The sequence below is a fragment of the Protopterus annectens genome, chromosome 4.part1 (genome assembly GCF_019279795.1).
Source record: "Protopterus annectens isolate FY-2018-M chromosome 4.part1, PAN1.0, whole genome shotgun sequence".
Taxonomy (NCBI): domain Eukaryota; kingdom Metazoa; phylum Chordata; order Ceratodontiformes; family Protopteridae; genus Protopterus; species Protopterus annectens.
In genome coordinates this window covers 375,041,491-375,059,461 of record NC_056734.1, presented here as the reverse complement: position 1 = coordinate 375,059,461, position 17,971 = coordinate 375,041,491, and the positions used below count along the sequence as shown (strand labels likewise).

Genomic DNA, 17,971 nt, shown 5'->3' with positions numbered 1-17,971 from the left:
AGCTTGAGCTGTTGCTCAGAGCCAAAGTAAGTTCTCTGCAGCCTGTAAGAATGTCCCAGTTTTTGGAAATATTTCTAATAGTAAACATGTCTACACTAATCGGTAGTGGAAAGCCAAGTGTACAGTCAGATGTTCGTGTTTCACTGCTGCAGTCATCACATTTGAGTTATCTGCCTGCAGGTAGCCCTCAGCTGGCCTGAATACCAGAGTCTTCAGATTTCTGCGTCAGATTCTGTCTCTTCTTCCATGACGTCAGGTCGTCAAGGGTATAAAACATGCAGCTGATGCCATTACATCAGTCTTTCTTGCTGTGCGGTGCCTGAAGCAGAAACAGTTCGCAAGTACCGGTTGGCCGTCTCCTGAAATTTTCGTTTTCGAGTTCAGACCCGAAGTCTTCAAAAAAGATAAGTACCCATTGGCGAACCTTTTTCTTGCTCTAACCGATGTCAGTAAAAGTTAACAATTGTCTTACCTGTGGAAAGCAAATACTTCATAGAGATTTTCATTAGTACTGCATCCCGTTTAGACCCAGACCACGACGTCCCTCGCTGTTGGTTTTGTGCTTTGTTCAACGCCCGAACTATTCGTCGTTGGGCTATTTTTGCAGCGAATTACTTTCGTACTCTATCTGTATACCCCAAAATGGCTTCTTTAAATCATCCGACTACCGATTTTCCAAAAAAAATGTAAGGATAAAGACAGAGACAGACCGCATAGGTCCAAAACTGCCAACGACTCTTCCGTTAAGCTAGTCGCCAGTCCGCCGGTACTCAGGCGCTTTCGCAGCCCCTGATACCTGCTACTTCAGACTTGCAGGCCTCTACTGAGACCCATTCGGAGTCTGGTATGCCGCGAGATGCTTCTTCGACTATGGAACCTGCGGATGTCTCTACCTTGGATGGGTCCGGAGCCACTGTGCAGGTGCAGGCACCGGCTTCTGAGGGTGTATTCAGGCCTACAGACATTCAAATTAAACCGACGCCATTGATTTCATCCAGACCAAAAACTCGCACTACACCTAGAAAACCAATGACCAAACTGCATGCTCAGGCCCAGCTTAGAATGGCTGAAGACCTTATTTCCTTAATTAGGGGAAGCCAGCCTCCCCCCTCTATGAGACCTAGAATTTAATTTCTTTCTGATTCTTCTAGTCAGAAATCTGATTTTTCTGCTTCTTCGGATTACCAGGATTTGCCCTTATCTACTTATGTGGATTCTGATGCAGAGGATTCCATTCCCTCTGCCTCCCCTCCAGAAGATCTTTCTTTCGGTGAAACCTTGCATACTCTTAGGGAGATTTTCCGCTGGGAAAGCCAGGATTACTCTTGAGTCCAAAAAGAGACTTACTGCCTTAACACAGGCCTTTAGCTATCCCTCCTGTTCTGGACATTGTAGATGGAATCTAGCCTTACCCCAGACACTTTGCCTCCAGCTCCCAGAAAATCTGACAGGTACTACAGAGTACCTGACTCTCTCAAGTTCCTCTTCAAGAACCCTTCTGCGGATCCAGAGAAAAGGCATTAAGGCTACTGCTGCCAAAAATCCTACCCCTTCTGATAGAGATTCTAGAGCCTTAGACAGATGTGGTAAGAAGGTATACACTTCTGCTACTTTGGCCATTAGGGCTTTAAATTGCCAGTTTCATATGTTAAAGTATCAGCAGCATATTATGGGACTACTTAAACAGAAAATGATGTTGATTCCTGACTGTGCTGAACACAAAAATTTGCAAGATTTAATGCATTCTGCAGAACAAGTTGGTAAACATACTTTGCAATGTGGTTTTGATGCTTTAGAAGCATCTTGCAGGGCTGCTGTCACTGGGTCTGTACTTAGAAGGCATGCTTGGCTTAAGGAACAAAACCTGCCAGATCATGTTAAAGCTAAATTACTGGATGCTCCCTTAAACCAAGACTGCCTTTTTGGCAACAAAGCAGAAGTAGTCCTCAAAAGGATGGAGGAAAAAGCTAAATCTATGCAAACTGTTAACGATTTCCTACAAGTACCAGCCTGCCAGATTCAGTAGGCATTGTCCTTCAAAGAAATGGTCCTTTCCAGTCCCTTCCAGGCCTTCTCAGTCCAAACCCAGGAACAGCAGACCACCTAGGCTACAGTCTCCAGCTATGCACAGACCTAAGCAGTGGGGGGCTCCTACTTCCAAAGCAGGGAGTAGTAAGCCACCCTCCTACGGAAAAATGGCACAATGAGTTAACCTTAACCCTTCCAAGCCCTGCTCAACTACCTGCTCCCTTAGGAGGAAAGCTCGCCCTGCAGGCAAAAAACTGGGAACTCATTACCCAGGACAAATGGGTTTTGAACGTAGTCCGCCAATGGTACAGATTCCACTTCCACACACCACCAACCCCAAATCAATGGGCGTAGGCCCAAGAGCAGGTTCTCTCTCTTCTCAGTATCAGGGCTATTCAACCTGTCCCAGCAAAACAAAGAGGACAAGGTTTTTATTCAAGACTCTTTCTGGTACCCAGAAAAGACAACTCCTGGCATCCTATCCTGAACCTCTCTATTCTCAACACCTTTCTGGTGGTTCCAAAATTCAAAATGCTAACTCAACAGCTTCTTCCTATGTTAGCCAAGGATGCCTGGCTGGCAACCGTAGACCTAAAGGAAGCTTACCTGCACATCCCACTAAGGGAATCTTGCAGGAAATACCTACTCTTCAGGGCAGGCTGTATGCACTATCAGTTCTCTGCACTTCCCTTTAGCTTATCTACTGCGCCCAGGGTATTCACAACGTGTCTAGCTCCAGCCATTGCATTTTGCAGGCAAGCAAATATTCAAATTTACCCATATTTGGACGATTGTCTGATTCAGGCAGAAAGCCAGGACTTGCTATTACAACACCTGGCATTCGTGAAGAAACTTCTAACCTCACTGGGGTACACCATCAACGAAAAGAAGTCTCACCTAGTACCCTTCCAACAGATTGAGAGTTGATACCACTGAAGGAGGTGAGGGAGTTCAGCAAGCTTGAACACAACTTCATAGATGGCATTCCTCACTCCGGAGAAAAAAGTTTATTTGACAACCTACTTCAAACTGTTGGCCACAAAACCCCAGCTATCTGCAAGGAAAATACTGCAAGCCCTGGGGTTCATGGCCTCTTGCATTCTGCTAATTCCATATGCAAGACTGCATATGAGGAGACACCAATGGTAACTAAAAAGCCTATAGTGTCAACATTCTCAGGACCTGGAAACAATGATTTCTATCATTTCTTGTATGAAGACAGAGTACCTTTGGTGGGCTGAGGCCTGCTACCACCACACGGGACTCCTTTTCAGTCTATCCCCTGCCACCCAAACCCTAACAACAGACGCATTAGACTATGCATGTGGGGCTTACATGGCAGGGCAGTGCATTCAGGGCAAATGGAACCCGAGACAGATGTACCTGCATATCAATCGAAAAGAAATGTTAGCTGTACAGAATGCTCTGACAGCCTTCAAAGACTGTATTCTCCCAGGACAACTATTGGTAAAGACAGACAACACCACAGTTATGTGGTACATAAACAAGTAGGGGGAACTCACTCGTACCCTCTCTGCAGACTAGCCATGCCTCTGTGGAACACAGCATTGTACCAAGTACATCTACAAGATCAATTCCTGCCAGGCAAACTAAATTCACTGGCAGATGACTTGAGAAGAAATCTCATGGACCCACACGAATGAAAACTAGAACCAAAAATATTCAACCTCTTGAACAAGTGGGGGACTCCAGAGGTAGACCTGTTTGCCTCCCCTCAGAACTACCAATTGAACAAATTCTGCATAAGAACTCCCCACAGCCAGCTTCAAACCTTGAACCTTGCAGCCTGGCTAATTCCTTGAGCTCTCCTCTAGCATCACTCAGTAAGCAGGTGCTGGATGTCATTCTGGAGGCAAGGAGACCTAGTACTAGAAAATCCTATGCTGAAAAGTGGAAAAGATGCTGTTCCTGGAGCCAGGCTCAGGGGATGGGCACAACCATGCCCAGTTTACCTCATATTCTATAGTACTTAACAGAAATGCTCCACAAGGGCCTATACTTCTCATCAATTAAAATCCATGCCTCTGCCATTTCAGCACATTATAATACTGAGCCACCCTATTCCCTCACCCCTTAAACAATTCCTTAGAGGGGCCAAAAAGTGTAAGACCCCCCAGGAGAGAGCTCTCACTCCAGCCTGGGACCTTAACTTTCTATTGGACAAGCTCACCCCCCCCCTTGAGCCAGCTGCAACAGCAGAGTTGAAATTCCTTTCTTGGAAAACAGCCTTCCTTCTAGCCATCTCTTCAGCAAGAAGAGTGTCTGAATTACAGGCCCTCAAGCCGCGGTGGTGCAGCGGTAGCGTTGTCGCCTCACAGCAAGAGGTTCTCCCATTCGATTTTCAGCTGGAGTACCTTCTGTGTGGAGTCTGCATGTCCTCCCTGCAGTCGAGTGGCATTCAAAAGAAATGCGTAAATGGGTGTGCCTTCGTTGAAGGTTTGGCATCGAGCTGGCACCTCGGCACCATAAAAGTCTACTGCCAATCATTAGCGGACCGGAGTTCCACTGTGGCAACCCCTAACCGGGAAAAGCTGAAAGAAGAACAACAACATGGCAGTGGAACCCTTCATTATCTTCCATGCGGACAGGGTTTCCCTCAGAACTAATCCTTCCGTTATGCCCAAGGTGGTGTCTAGTGTGGCCTTAAATCAGTCCATTCATTTGCCTACTTTTTTCCCTAATCCACAAAATAAAGGGAAACGAATACTGCACTCTCTGGACATGCACAGACAACTTAGATTTTATTCGGACAGGACTAAACCTCTCAAAGTCTGAACAGCTGCTAGTTGGCTTTGCTGCAGGGGCAGAGGGGAAGGCCATCTCAAAGCAAACCATTTCCAAATTGATAGAACATTGCATTCATTTCTGCTACAAACACCATGGAAAACCCTACCCCACAGGGGATAAGATCTCATTCCACCAGGGTTGCATCTACCTCTGCGGCTTTTCTCAGAGGAGTCCCTACCAGGGACATCCAAGAAGCTGCTACCTGGAACTCTGTACATACCTTCATCAAGCATTACTACATGCCCATCTTTTCTAAATCCAGAGCTGGATTTGCCACTGCAGTCTTGCAGGGCTTAATAGCTGGTCCTAATGCTCTTTAACTTCCTCCTCCCTTCCTTGGCTTTGGGAATCAACCCAAATGTGATGACTGCAACAGTGAAACACGAAGAACATAGTACAGTTGTGTACACTTACCATAAATGTAGATGTTCGAGTGTATTCACTGTTGCAGTCCTGGTTACCCTCCCTCCAGCCCCCTGACTTTTCTTGGCTCTACCTTTTCTTCTTGTTTGATATGTTTATTTTTTCTGGTGTATTTGCTTTTTGATGGGGGTGTACCATGCCATATAATTGCTTCCTATCGTGAGGGCACCTGACATCTGGGGCAAGAAAAACTGATGTAATGACATCGGCTGTATGTTTTATACCCCTGACGTCATGGAAGAAGAGACCGCATCCAACGCAGAAATCCGTAGACTCTGGTATTCAGGCCAGCTGAGGGCTACCTGCAGGCAGATAACCCAAATGTGAGGACTGCAACAGTGAATACACTCGAACATCTACATTTATGGTAAGTGTACACAACCATACTTTTTGGAGTCCCTTAATTGTTAGGTTCAAAGCTAAATCTAAGGATAGGTCTGAATCTGGTAATATGTGTTAAACAAATATCAGCCGAAATGTTCTCCACAAGCTGTCTTAGATAGTTTCTGTGTATAAATAACGCCTTAAGAAAATTACACTCTTGCAGGTAAACATTATCTTTACTTACTAAGGAAGACAGCCTAATAAACTGCCCCCAATAATGTTCACTTTCATAAAATGTGGGTGCTGACTAGTGTTGTTTAAAAAATTACATCTGTAAGTTTTCTTGCAGAACACATTCGATTCCAGTGAGTCAGCAACCAGAGTGAACTCCGTGTCCAGGAACTTCCAAGTCCAGAGCAGGGTTTGCCTCTGCCATTTTGCAGGGCATCTTTTCCTCTCCTTAGTAAGGCCATTCACCCTCCTTTCAGCTTAGGGAGTCATCCCACAAGTTAGGAGTGCAACATTGAAACACAAAGAAAGTACTGAGGTCATAGTGCTGTCCGACTCCCTTTATATCTATACGTAGTGATGTTGGACAGTTTGTCTGCCGGATTCAGGAGGAGGAGAAAAGTCTCTGGTAGTCAGACCAGCCAAAGGCATCCACGGCAGGAAATCCAACAAATTAGGACTTGCATCCGTGAATACACGCAAACATCTACATTTAGGGGAAGTGTACACAGCTGTACTTTTTATCTCAGGAGTTTTCAGAGTTTGAATCCCAAATGGTAATGCCATATTCTATAGATAAGAGCTGTGGACTTCTTTAGGGTTGAAAAGTGAGGAGGTTCTATGCTGTTGCAAGTTTTAAAGCTGCTGCAGAATGAGACCAAGAGGTTGTGTTACCTTTTTAGTTTGTGTTTGTTCTTTGAATGTTAAGTTGCAGGGAATGAGGAGTAAAGAGGACAAAGGCTTGATTGTTTGCATTTGAGCTGTGTACGTCCCCTGCTTATAGACAGGCAGTACTATACATCTCTCTCACTTTCATGAATAGTGGTGCCAATTTTCACTTGCCTGTTGGTGTGTTTTTTTTTATTTTTGTTAGTGCTGTATACTTGTGTGATAGGTGTTTCACATTACATTGTCTGTTCAGATGTGATCAGTAACAAGTGTTTATCCTTATGACTGGTGTGAGGAGAGAGAGATTTTTGTTCATTGAGGTGTGTGACCCAGTGTAGCACAAACTTGGCCATTAGTAATGCCAAAAACAATGTTCTCTTTGACTTCAGAATCTACACATACCTTGACAACCTTTTTTGCAAGTGCTTTAGTATTCTGATTGGTCATTTTTCTGGCTTTTTCCCTTCAGGTTCAGATGTCGTAGACTGGCTCTACCACCATGTGGAAGGTTTTACTGACCGAAGAGAAGCACGGAAGTATGCTAGTAACCTGCTGAAGGCTGGATATATCAGGCACACAGTGAACAAGATCACATTCTCAGAGCAGTGCTACTACATATTTGGTGACCTCTGTGGTAGTAAGTGAAGTGTTTATTAGGACTGTGTAAATATTAAGTACACAACATTCTCAACACAACAATGCAAACCTTTGTTTCTTTCCTTGAGCAGTAAATATAAGAAGCCATTGCTTTCCAGATGTTAAATAATCAGTGGAAGAGTTTCTTCTGATCAAGGCATTTCAAGAAAATGGCCTTCATATTCCAATAGTAATGGTGCTACTTGTGTTTTTGCTTTCAGATTTGAAGAATATTGACTTAAGTTAAAGTGCATTTACTAACAGACGGCTGGAGCAACTGTTTCTGTGAGCAAGGATAAAAGACTCTCTCTATTTTTTTATTTAGAATGATAGTTAAGTTTCTTTAGAAAGTTTTTAAAAGGCAGGAGTATTGAAGTGAATGTGACATATCATGAGATGATCATCATAAAGCTCATTGCTGCTGTTCATTTAGAATGAATGGGAGTCCCGGGCAAATAGCTTTGTTCTGACCATGTTTCAGGAGTAGTAAGGTATCCCCACTGTAGGAGCATGGTCGCTTCTTCTGCAGGGGACATCAACCAGGAGAGAGTAAGCTTGTGCCACCTCCAGTTCTTCTATAAGATTGTCTTCAGTCGCTCACTTCCAAGCAGAGTTTCTGGAAAGAAGTACTTTATTTGTGCATGTACCTTTTAATTGTGTTGCACTGTTATTTTTTTTTTATACACTTGAAACTAACTGACTAGTATGTCTTAGCAAACTTAAGAACTCATCAAATTTTGTACCCATCAAAAACACAGCTTGTTAAAAGTTGCTCTTTTCCTGAAGGACGTAACATTCTTGGGTGTTATGTTAATTAGGGGGCCAGAGGAACAAAGTTCCTCACACATGCACAGGGGAGTTCTAGCTTTCCATTTTTTGATAAGCCACTAGGTGTATAATAGTCTGCAGACTGATTTGCCTAGTATTTACCTATTAATCTGCATGGTTATGGAGATGCTGGACCCTGTCCTAGCAGGTAATGGGTGAGGGCAAGGTATTGAACAATATGCTTGTATAGTGCAGAGTACATACTCACACACTCTCCACCCCTGTGAGCAATTTGGGAGTGTTGTTTCACTTACTGCATATCTTTTAGGAGGTGGGAAGAATCAGAAGCCATAAAGAAAACTTAGACAAGTAACAGAGATTATATGTGGACTCCACACAGACTGTACCCCAGCCAAGCATCAGAGCAAAAAACCTCTTGCACGACTGTTTCTCCTGGGGTGGGGGTGGGGGGTACTTGCCTTATTTTTTCTGGGTGGTGGATGACGACAAATTAAATGAGATTCATATGTCTTTTATTTAAAAGAAAAGTCCCCAACAAATGTGCCTGTGGGGAAGAGAATTTATTTGCTTGCCTTTAACTGATGGGTGGGCTGGCCCTTGGCCCCTTTTCAGCCATGACCAGGGTGCTAAGCACAGATACAATACAGTACAGTTGACGGTTGTGCTGAGAACGATAGTAAACACATATACAAAGGTAGCATTGTGTAAGTGTAATATAGAAGCATATTTCTATCATTACTATTCACAAATGCAGTTAATACTGAGTTACAACAGCAGTGTTAAGAGTATTAGATTGTCATACCATAGTTAACATATTGAAGTGAGGGAGAAAAAAAATAAAGAAAGGTGTATTTAGACTTCAGAAAGTAGACTGAGTGAAGAGGTAAGCAAAGTTTTTGGCAAGAAAAAGTAAAAGAAAATGTAACCTGCATCTCTGAAGCAGTTGTATTTGTATGGGTTTGTGAGATGAGGATTTGGGTATCTTCGAAAGGTTACTGTTTTATCATCATGGATTTGGGCTAGATACTGTCATTTACAGGGTGTATTTTGTCCTATTGAAAAACATGTTAACCAGCTATGGGCAGTGTAAAAATTTAACAAAAAAGGCTGTTAAGAGAAACAGAAAGAGGAGGAACTTTTTTGACTTTTGAAGAAAAATGCAGTGTACTGGGGCAAGGGGCATCTTCACTTTCCCAACAGGTGAACCCTTAGCCATAGCCAACTTAGACTAAAAATTCAAATTAGGACCACAGGACACAAGAAAAGTAAGATGAATGATGAAGAAGGAAAAAAGTTCTGAAACGCTCCAGGAAATAGTCCATAAGGGAGTGGTTATGTGGTTCTAGACCTCAACAGCTCTCTCTGCATTGTTTCATTTTGTTTTGAGGTACAGGTGCATTCTCCCCTAAACCAGGTGTCTGCCCAGACTGTTGCTTCAGTTGTAGTAGCCCCAGTAGAGATAGAAGAAATAGAAGGGGTAGCTGGATGATAAGAGGCTCAATGGTGTGTGTTACAGCATTGTAGTAATCTGCAGGAAGCACTGAGGAAGCACTGGCTTTTCAGGAGTCACTGATTGAGTAGTAACTTCAGATTTGAATATATTTTTTAGTCATTTTAATTTATTGGAATTTTCATCTGTTCATCCATCTCTCATTTGTTAGCTGGTTTTGTGTTTCTGGTTTTGTCCTAGAGCCTGGGTGTTGAGCTCTAGGATGATGTCTACCCAGATGTCCAAATTTTCATGTCCAAATTTTTGCCTTTATATTCAAAGGTTTATAGGAAAATGTATCTGTTTTTAGAAAAATACCCTGTTTTCTGTCTCTGTTTTTATTGGGACAGTCCTGCAAATGTAAAGGAGGGGGGACAGTCCAGGAGTCATCACCTCAAGGAGTCATCATCTCAGAATCTCAAGGAATATCTAGCCTGTATGAAGCAGGGTGGGTATGGCAGGGGGGTGGGGCAGACCATGACTAAAGACCTTTTGTCAGGCTTCCATTCCTGCACTTTGGAAGAATTGACAGAGCCATCAAGAGAAAGAAGATGCTGAGAAGGAGAAAGACTCACTGAAGCATCAAACCACTGAAGCCTTTGTAGAATACACTTTCCCAGCTAGGATGAGGAGTTTCAGCAAGCTTTTCCAAGACTTCTAGGTAGGTTTATTGTCGAGGCTATGTGGTGAGACATCTGTTTGTTTCTCTAATTTCAACATTTCCACATGTCCTTGTCCATTTTATCCTCCATACCTTGGGCTATCCATCCTAATTTTAATGAAGTGGGTTGTTTTTTAGCAGGGCTGGGAATTAGTGTAGTGGAGAAGAGTCTGTAGTATCAAAATTACCTGCTAGAGGGAATTGTAGCTTATTTTTGCATCCTAGCGTTGTTTCAAGTGTGCAGGAAGCATCACTTAACATATAGGCATGCAGTGGACATATTAAAGGCACTACTGTACCACTGTATAGACACTATTTAATTGCTGTGTGTGCCATATAGGCTATAGGTCCCTTTTGTCTCCAGTCCTGGTCTTCACTGGAAGTTGATATTGGGTGTACCCCATTATGCCCACTCTCCCTTCTTTTAAGAGAGGTAAACAGAAAATTGCCTTCTCATTTGCGTCCTACGTCAGTCAGCTTCTCCAGTGTGCTAGCTGCTAAATCAAATTTGGGTTGACTGGATCATAATCATGGCATTATCTTTTTGTGCCTTTGAGAGTGTTTTTGATGATGCTTTTGTAGAGCCTGGCACCCAAACCCCCTGCACCAAGAAAACATGACAAATTTTATAGGGTATAAAATGTGAACAAGCAGCTGTTTTAAGAATGTGACAGCAGAGCATTCTGTCTTCTTGTATACTTCCAGGGGGTCCAAGCTGGCATCTGGCCACAATACTCTCCCCAATGACAGAATAGCAGAATGTTGGGCCCCTTATCTTGCTGGCATTCCTTATATGACCTCAAATTATCACATGTTGGAGCGAACAACTTAGTGCTTTATCATGTTTTCTCTTTTTTCTTGTCCTGGGAAGTATTAGCAACACCTGCTGTGCTCTTCACAGTTTCCTAGGTGGTTCATATTCATTTTGCCACTGTCATCCCCATGTAAAGTAAAATGGGGGGGGGGGCATTAATTATTTTAGGTTTCCAGTGTACAGTCCAATTCCTTAACTGCATATACAAAATTGTTGTCATCTCTTGGGGGGGGGGGGGGGGGGGGGTTGGGGAGGCAGGTCAGTAAGTACATGGGACTAAAGCTGTGCAGTATCTGTGTAACAGCAGTAGGCTTGAAATAATGAAAAAGTGAGTAAAACATTAATAGTTGTTAGAGGAGAGGTCATGTATGAGGCAGTCTGTTGAAGACCATTTTGTTTATTTTTTTATGCAGTCTGTTAAATGAAATGATAGATCTGTTGTCAGTTTTCATTCAGTACTTATCAATTGAGTTCGGATCCAACCCTCAGATCCACCCCTGCTGTTATTTTAGCTCATGGCCACCAAAAGAACTCTCGAGCTCCAACTTAGCCATAATGCACCAACCCTTAACGTACCCCAGATCTCGTGTGCCACTTTCGTTTGGACATGGTCACTTTAAGCTCTCAAGCATTTAACATTTGAGATAAGTTTGTCTCCTTTTTTGCTCTCTTTAACTTATAATAGTTTTTCTATTTACAAATCCTCACTTTTTACACTTTTTTTGTGTACTCTAGCTTACCATAGTTGGTATTCACTTTACTTAGTGTAGTTTAAATTACCATTGTTAGTAATATTTCTGCTTTTCTATTTTTCTATGTTTCTACCTATAATGGTAAAAAAAAAATGTCTTCTACATTTATTATCTTCAGTATCTTTAGAATGTCTGAAAAAGGCCCTTCTGGCTTTAAGAAATGCCAGAAATGTGGGCACAAGTTGCCTTTATCAGACGCTCATGTTTTATGTGTCTACTGCTTAGGCCCAGACCATCTTCAGATACTGTTCTATCTGCAAAGCTTTTAATCCGCGAGGTGTGGTGGATATGAAGAACAAGGTAATACTCAAAAGATCACTTCCCTCATCCTTTTCAGAAGCTATTTTTGGGGCTCAATCCCCCCAAAATGAAGACAAAGGAGCCTTCATCTAAGTCTTCAAGGCATTCATGGTCCTCAGCTCCATCATCGGATCCTACCACAGAACCACCAAAGAAAAAGCATAGGTCAGATCAAAAAATTGCTCCTGTCCAGCTGGCGTCAGAGTCGACAAAGGTTTCCTCAGATCCCAGCTCTTCAGATCCAAGGCCTTTGCCTAGCACAAGGTATTCCCCATCTTTAGACCTGGTACCCTCTAGAGTACCTTCCCCTTTCCTCAAATCATGCTGACACTCTAGGTCTCCGTCGGTGGCTTCCTGTCATTCTTCCAGAAGTCTAACTGAGGCTGATGTGACAGAATAATGAGGAAATTTCTCTCTGCGCAGATACAGATGGGTGTTGTTCTGGCTACTACCCCTTTGGGTCAGGAAGCCTATGTTTCTACTACTCCCAGCAGTATCAGCTCCTTCTCTGATCCATCCTGTCATTTCGGAGTCCCTGGATCCGAGCCTTCTGGGTCCGTCTGGTTTGGATCTGAAGATGTTGATATCTTCGGCTTCAAAGCTATCTCAGAGTACACTGGCTCTGACAATTTTGGAGCCAGATGACACTCTGAGCTGAAGCACCCCTGTCAAATCCGAGGCATTAGAGTAGACTCCAGAGTTTTTGGAGCCTTGACATTTGACAACTTGGCTCCAACCTCCCCCTTGGGTGGACTGCCTTTGGGGCAGGGAGAGCTAATGGAGCGGAAATGTGGCTTCTCAGCTCCATTGGCTCCCTTTTCCCCAGAGCACTTTGCCTTTGAGGTGTTAGTGCTCTCTGCTGCGGCAGGATGGATGGATCCTACCCCCTTGGATCTTCCCTCTGCATCCTGTGTCTCTGTGCCTCGAGCTCCATCATTCTACACCACAGGAACAGCCAGCCCAAAGTCTGCAGGTTACCCAGCAGGGTATTTCTTTCTCTTCTAACACTTCTCCATGGCACCCCACCAAGGATGTCCCTAGGAAGAGGAAGTGTAAGAGCAGGCACTTAGACTCCCCTCAGAAGTCGATCACAGAAGATACTGATTTCAATGAAGGGGAAGGGTCCTGAAGATCATCACCCAAAGATGTCTCTTTTGGAGACATCCGTGAAATCCTTAAGCAAAGGGGTGGTTGGTCCTCTGATAACCATTCTCCTGAGGAATCTGTATTCCTGGAAGCCTTTGAAGCTGGCCCATCTACCTCCTGGATAATTCCACCCGCCAATGAGCTCATTGACAATCTCTAAGTGGGTGTGGAAGGAGTCTGACACAGTTGAGCCAGTCCACAAAAGACTGATCGAATTCTGGCACCACCTGTAGGAAGGGGGAAGGGAATTTTGGAGCAAGGAGTGCCCGTAGATGCTATGGTCATGGCAGAGACCACCAGGAAGGCACTTGCTGAGCAGAGTTCCTCTGTCCATGCCCCTAAGAGGGAGTTTAGTGCATTGGCCAGATTTGAGAAGCTTGTGTATGCTTCAGTGACTTTTGCCTTCAGGTTGCTGACCAACCCACACTTTACGAAACTGCAAAGGGATTTGATAAAGGAACTGTCAGATTCCCTTTCGGGGACCAATACTGCTGAGACTCAAACTTCTGTGGCCTCACAGTTGGCTACCCTGCAATCTATTTATAATTCGTTCATGAGGTTTCTCTCTCATGCAACTAAAGGAACCTCAGGGTCGGTGGGTTCAGGCATTTCCATCAGAAGGTATGCCTGGGTGTACTTGTGTGATTTTGCTGAGCCCTTCAAGTCCTCCTCCATCAATGTACCCTTGGCCAGAAGTTAGTTGTTTGGCCATAAAGTGAAGGACACGCTCTCTCCAGGTGTGAAAAAGATGGAAAGACTCTCTCTGCTGTGGGCATACGTTTTCTGACCCCTCAAAGAACCTTCTCAAGGAATCAACAAGGTGGTTGAAAGACGTGGTTCAGAAAATCCCAAAGTCCTTTCCAAGATTCACGTGGAGATGGTCTTCCCAGGGGCAGAGGGAAAAACTCGAATGAAGATGCCTCCCACGTGGCAGAGGAGGCCTGCAGAATGAGGGTCTAGAGATTCCTTCTTTGACAAGACCCTACCAGTGCTCTTGAAAGGAGGCCCAATTGTCCCCCTGTGGAGACAATCGGGAGTCGATTATCCCTGCACCAGAGAGGCTAGCTAGGTACCACAAAAGATATGTGGGTGTAGAGGGATCATTTCCAGAGGTTATGTAATTCCCTTTGCCATTCCACCTCCATCCATATGCAAATGTACCACTATTCCACCCAATCAGAGGAAAGCAGCAGTACTAGAAATACAAAAGCTTGCTGGAAAGAGTCATCCAAGAAGACCCATAAGACCAGATAGACTGTGGAACTTACTCAAGATTCTTTTTAGTGCCAAAGAAAATACAGGACTGGAGACGGATTTTGGATCTCAGCAACTTGAACAAATGAGTTTGACTCACAAAGTCCTGGATGGTCACGGTTTAGTCCAAGGATGACTGGATGTGCTCTGTAGACTTTCAGGATACGTACTATCACATAAAAATGAGTAGACAATCCAGAGAGTATCTATGCTTCCGGCTGGAAGCCAGTCATTACCAGTTCAGAATACTGCCCTTTGGCCACAACACAGGCTCCAGGATGTTCAGCAAATGCTCACCAGTGGTTCATAGGTTCATACTAGGCTATCTGCCCTAGGGCATTTGTAAGCCTAGCCAAAGTGTGTTTGGCTTTCGCCACCCATTTAAATGAGTTTTACTATGCCCTTTTTCGAGGTTTAGTTTACTGTGCCTCTGTCTAACAGTGACACAGAAGTGATACCCGGGGTAAACCTACGATCTCCCATCCACTCATCAAGATTCCTGGTAGTAGCTCATTTCAGACTGTAGGGATTCTGAGTGTTTCCATACCTGGACAAATGGCTCGTTACTATCCTGACCAGGTATCTGTTAATAAGAGCACGAGATCAGGTACTCCAGACTTGCTTCCATCTGGGGATAACTATAAATTACAACAAATCACAGTTAGGGCAGTCTCAAACATTGGAGTGCATAGGAGCAAATTTCAACATGGATTCAGTAACAGCTTCTCTTTCTCTCTAAAGAGTACAAACAGTCAGATTTCAGATAAAAAAAATAATTCACAGCACCATAATCTCGGCTCGATTTGATTCTTCAAGCCATGGGATCAATGCAGGCAGCTACAGTCCTAGTTCCTCTAGCACGTTTTTACATGAGAATTCTTCAGTGGATTTTAGCAACACAATGGTGTATTCTTTACCAACACGTCAGCCCAAATAAGAATCACTTATGCATGCAGGAGATGCCTTTGGTGGTAGATTTGCTCAGATCAGGTTCTAAAAGGCCCTCCTTCCATTCTCCCTCAGCCCGAAGCCATAGTGACCACGGATGCTTCCCAGATTGGGTGGGGTGCACTTCCTGGGGAAAACGGTCCAAGGCATTTGGTCCTCCAAAGAGGCCAGCATGCATATCAGTGTCCTGGAAATGAAAGCACTGCTGTTAGCGTTGCAGGCATCCCAAGACTCTCTCCCTTTTGGAACCATTGCAGCTTAGACAGACAGTATCTCAGTGGTATGATGCATTGGGTCTGTATCATATGAGAGAATCGCACAAATTGCGAATGCTAATAATATTGAATGTACCGGATCTCCAAGTGCTTTTTCTGAGACCTTGGTACAGTGAAGAATGGGATAATTGTCCTTTCCTCACTGTAGTGCGTTCTCAGATTTGGAATATATATTTAGCGGGGTGGGTGGGGGGCACAGCCCTCCGCAATAGGAAGTTCGAGGTCCGGTACGTTCGCTATTATGAGCGTTTGCAATTTGTGCATTTCGCTCATATGATATAGACCAGATGCATCAACAAACAAGGAGGAACTAGGTCTTACCCCTTGTGTCAAGAAGCTCTCATTATGTGGCAATGAGTGATCTCATCCAACTGTTTTCTGATAGCATCTTACATTCCAGGGAACCAACTCTTTTCTGATAGCATCTTACATTCCAGGGAAGCCCAGTGTGATAGCAGACAAATTGAGCAAATCCATTCTCCTACCTCGCAAGTGGTCTCTCAGCATGAAGGTGCCAGAATTGATTTTTCGCCAGTGGGGCCAGCTTTGCTGCTATCTCTTTGCATCTACCCTAAACAAGAGCAACAGCTTATCTGCCCTAATCCCCCCACTGTGGGAATTACCAAAAGATGCTCTACTACACGATTGGCCCCCTGGTCTCCTGTAAGGGTATCCTCCAACTCCATTGATCCCCAAATTTCTGCAGAAAGCTTTCTGGTTGAAAAGCAAGGTCATCCTTATTGCTCCTTTCTGACCTCGACAGATTTGGTTCCCCTTTCTTTGGCCTCATCTAATTTACCCACCTTAGATTCTGGATCCAATTCCATACCTCCTGTCTCACCCAACAGACATGGTTCACCCAGATATCTCAAACCTAAAGCTGACAGTGTTGTTTCTCCACTTTCGTTAATAGCAAGAAAACCTATGCCCTCGTCCCTGTCCATCATATACACCTATATTCCCATAAAGCTTCTACAAGAAAAATTTTCCAAAGTAAATGGAAGAGGTTTGTTTTTTGGGTGCATCAGAACCATATTGACCCTTTTCAGCTCATGTTCAAAGTGTCTTTGAAGGTTTGGCATCAGTTTTCAGTGAAGGATTTAGTTCCTCTACCATTAGAGTTCAAATTAGCAGCCATCTCTAATTTTCACATTGGACTTGAGAATTCTACCCTGGCTTCATCTAAGCTTTATAAGGCCTTCTTGAGAGATGCCCTTCTTTTGAGACCTCTTTATAAAGATCCAACTCCTCCATGGGACTTCCATTTGGTACTGCAGGCTGTAATTCATTCCTCCTTTTGAACCAGCAGCAAAATGTGATCTAAAGTTTCTGACCTGGAAGACTATCTTTTTGGTAGCTATCACCTCTGCTAGAAGGATTTCACAACTTCAAGCATCATCTTCTAAACCGTCCAACGTATTTTTTCACAGGGATAGAGTTCATAGGTTCATAGGTTGGTACTAGGCTATCGGCTCTAGGGCCTATACAAGCCTAGCCATAGCAATTTCCTGGCTATTTCTTCCCACACTATTTACTTCCCTGGACCCCTGTCTAGCAGGGCGACTGACGTGATCCCCGGGGTGAATTTCCTTTCTCCCATCCAATCATCAAGGTTCCTTTTGAAGAGGGCCAAAGAGGCGCTCTGCTTGACATGTATGGGCAGTCTGTTCCAGAGTCTGGGGAGTCTCTGGGTCAGGAACCTATCCCTCCAGCATGTTTTGTTTATTGTGATGACAAGATTTAGATCCCTGGAGTGTGTGGCTCTGAGGGATTGGCATTTCTTTAAGTGTAGCATTTCCAACAGCTCTGGGTTGACATGGCCTTGTATGTTAAGCAGAGATCACCTCGGAGTAGACGATATGCGACAGAGTATAGCTGGAGTTTTTTAAGGCGGTCAGCATAGGGCATCTGCTTTAGGCCTGTAATTCTTTTAGTGAGGTATTTCTGCGGCCTTTCCAGTTGTTGCAGATGTCTTGAGAGGTACATACCAAATGGGGCATTGTATTCTATAATGGGTCTAATGAGGGATGAGTACAATGGGACAATGACCTCCTTTTTTCTGGATGAAAAGCCCTTAGTGATGAGGTGTGCCACATAGAAGGATTTCCTGACTGTTGTGGCAATGTGGTTATTGAAGGTGAGACCACTGTCCACCTGTGTCCCTAAGTCTCTTATCACACTTTCGGTGTTTAGTGTGCTGCCACCTATGTGATAATTCACGGGTACATGTTTTTTCCCAAAGGGGATAACTATACATTTCTTGGAATTGAGCTTGAGCCCATGGCTCTGGCACCAAGCTTCTTTTTCTGTAAGGCCCTTTGTAGAGTATCCACATCATTTGGGGATTCAATAATGGCTTCCAGTTTGTAGTCATCTGCGAACTTTGTTAGCCAGAGTCCTTTAGTGTTGGCCTGTACTTCAGAGATG

At 44.0% G+C, this 17,971-nt stretch overlaps 1 protein-coding gene across 3 annotated transcripts in view; it reads left to right on the top strand.

Annotated features, from left to right (window-relative positions):
- The window catches only part of DVL3 (dishevelled segment polarity protein 3), a 1,476,692-nt gene that overhangs the window by 1,371,197 nt on the left and 87,524 nt on the right, over positions 1–17,971 (top strand). For all 3 annotated transcript variants that reach the window (XM_044070196.1, XM_044070195.1, XM_044070197.1), the window contains one exon: positions 6,950–7,117. In XM_044070196.1, the coding sequence (XP_043926131.1) occupies positions 6,950–7,117 (168 nt within the window). The remainder of the gene's footprint in view (positions 1–6,949; positions 7,118–17,971) is intronic.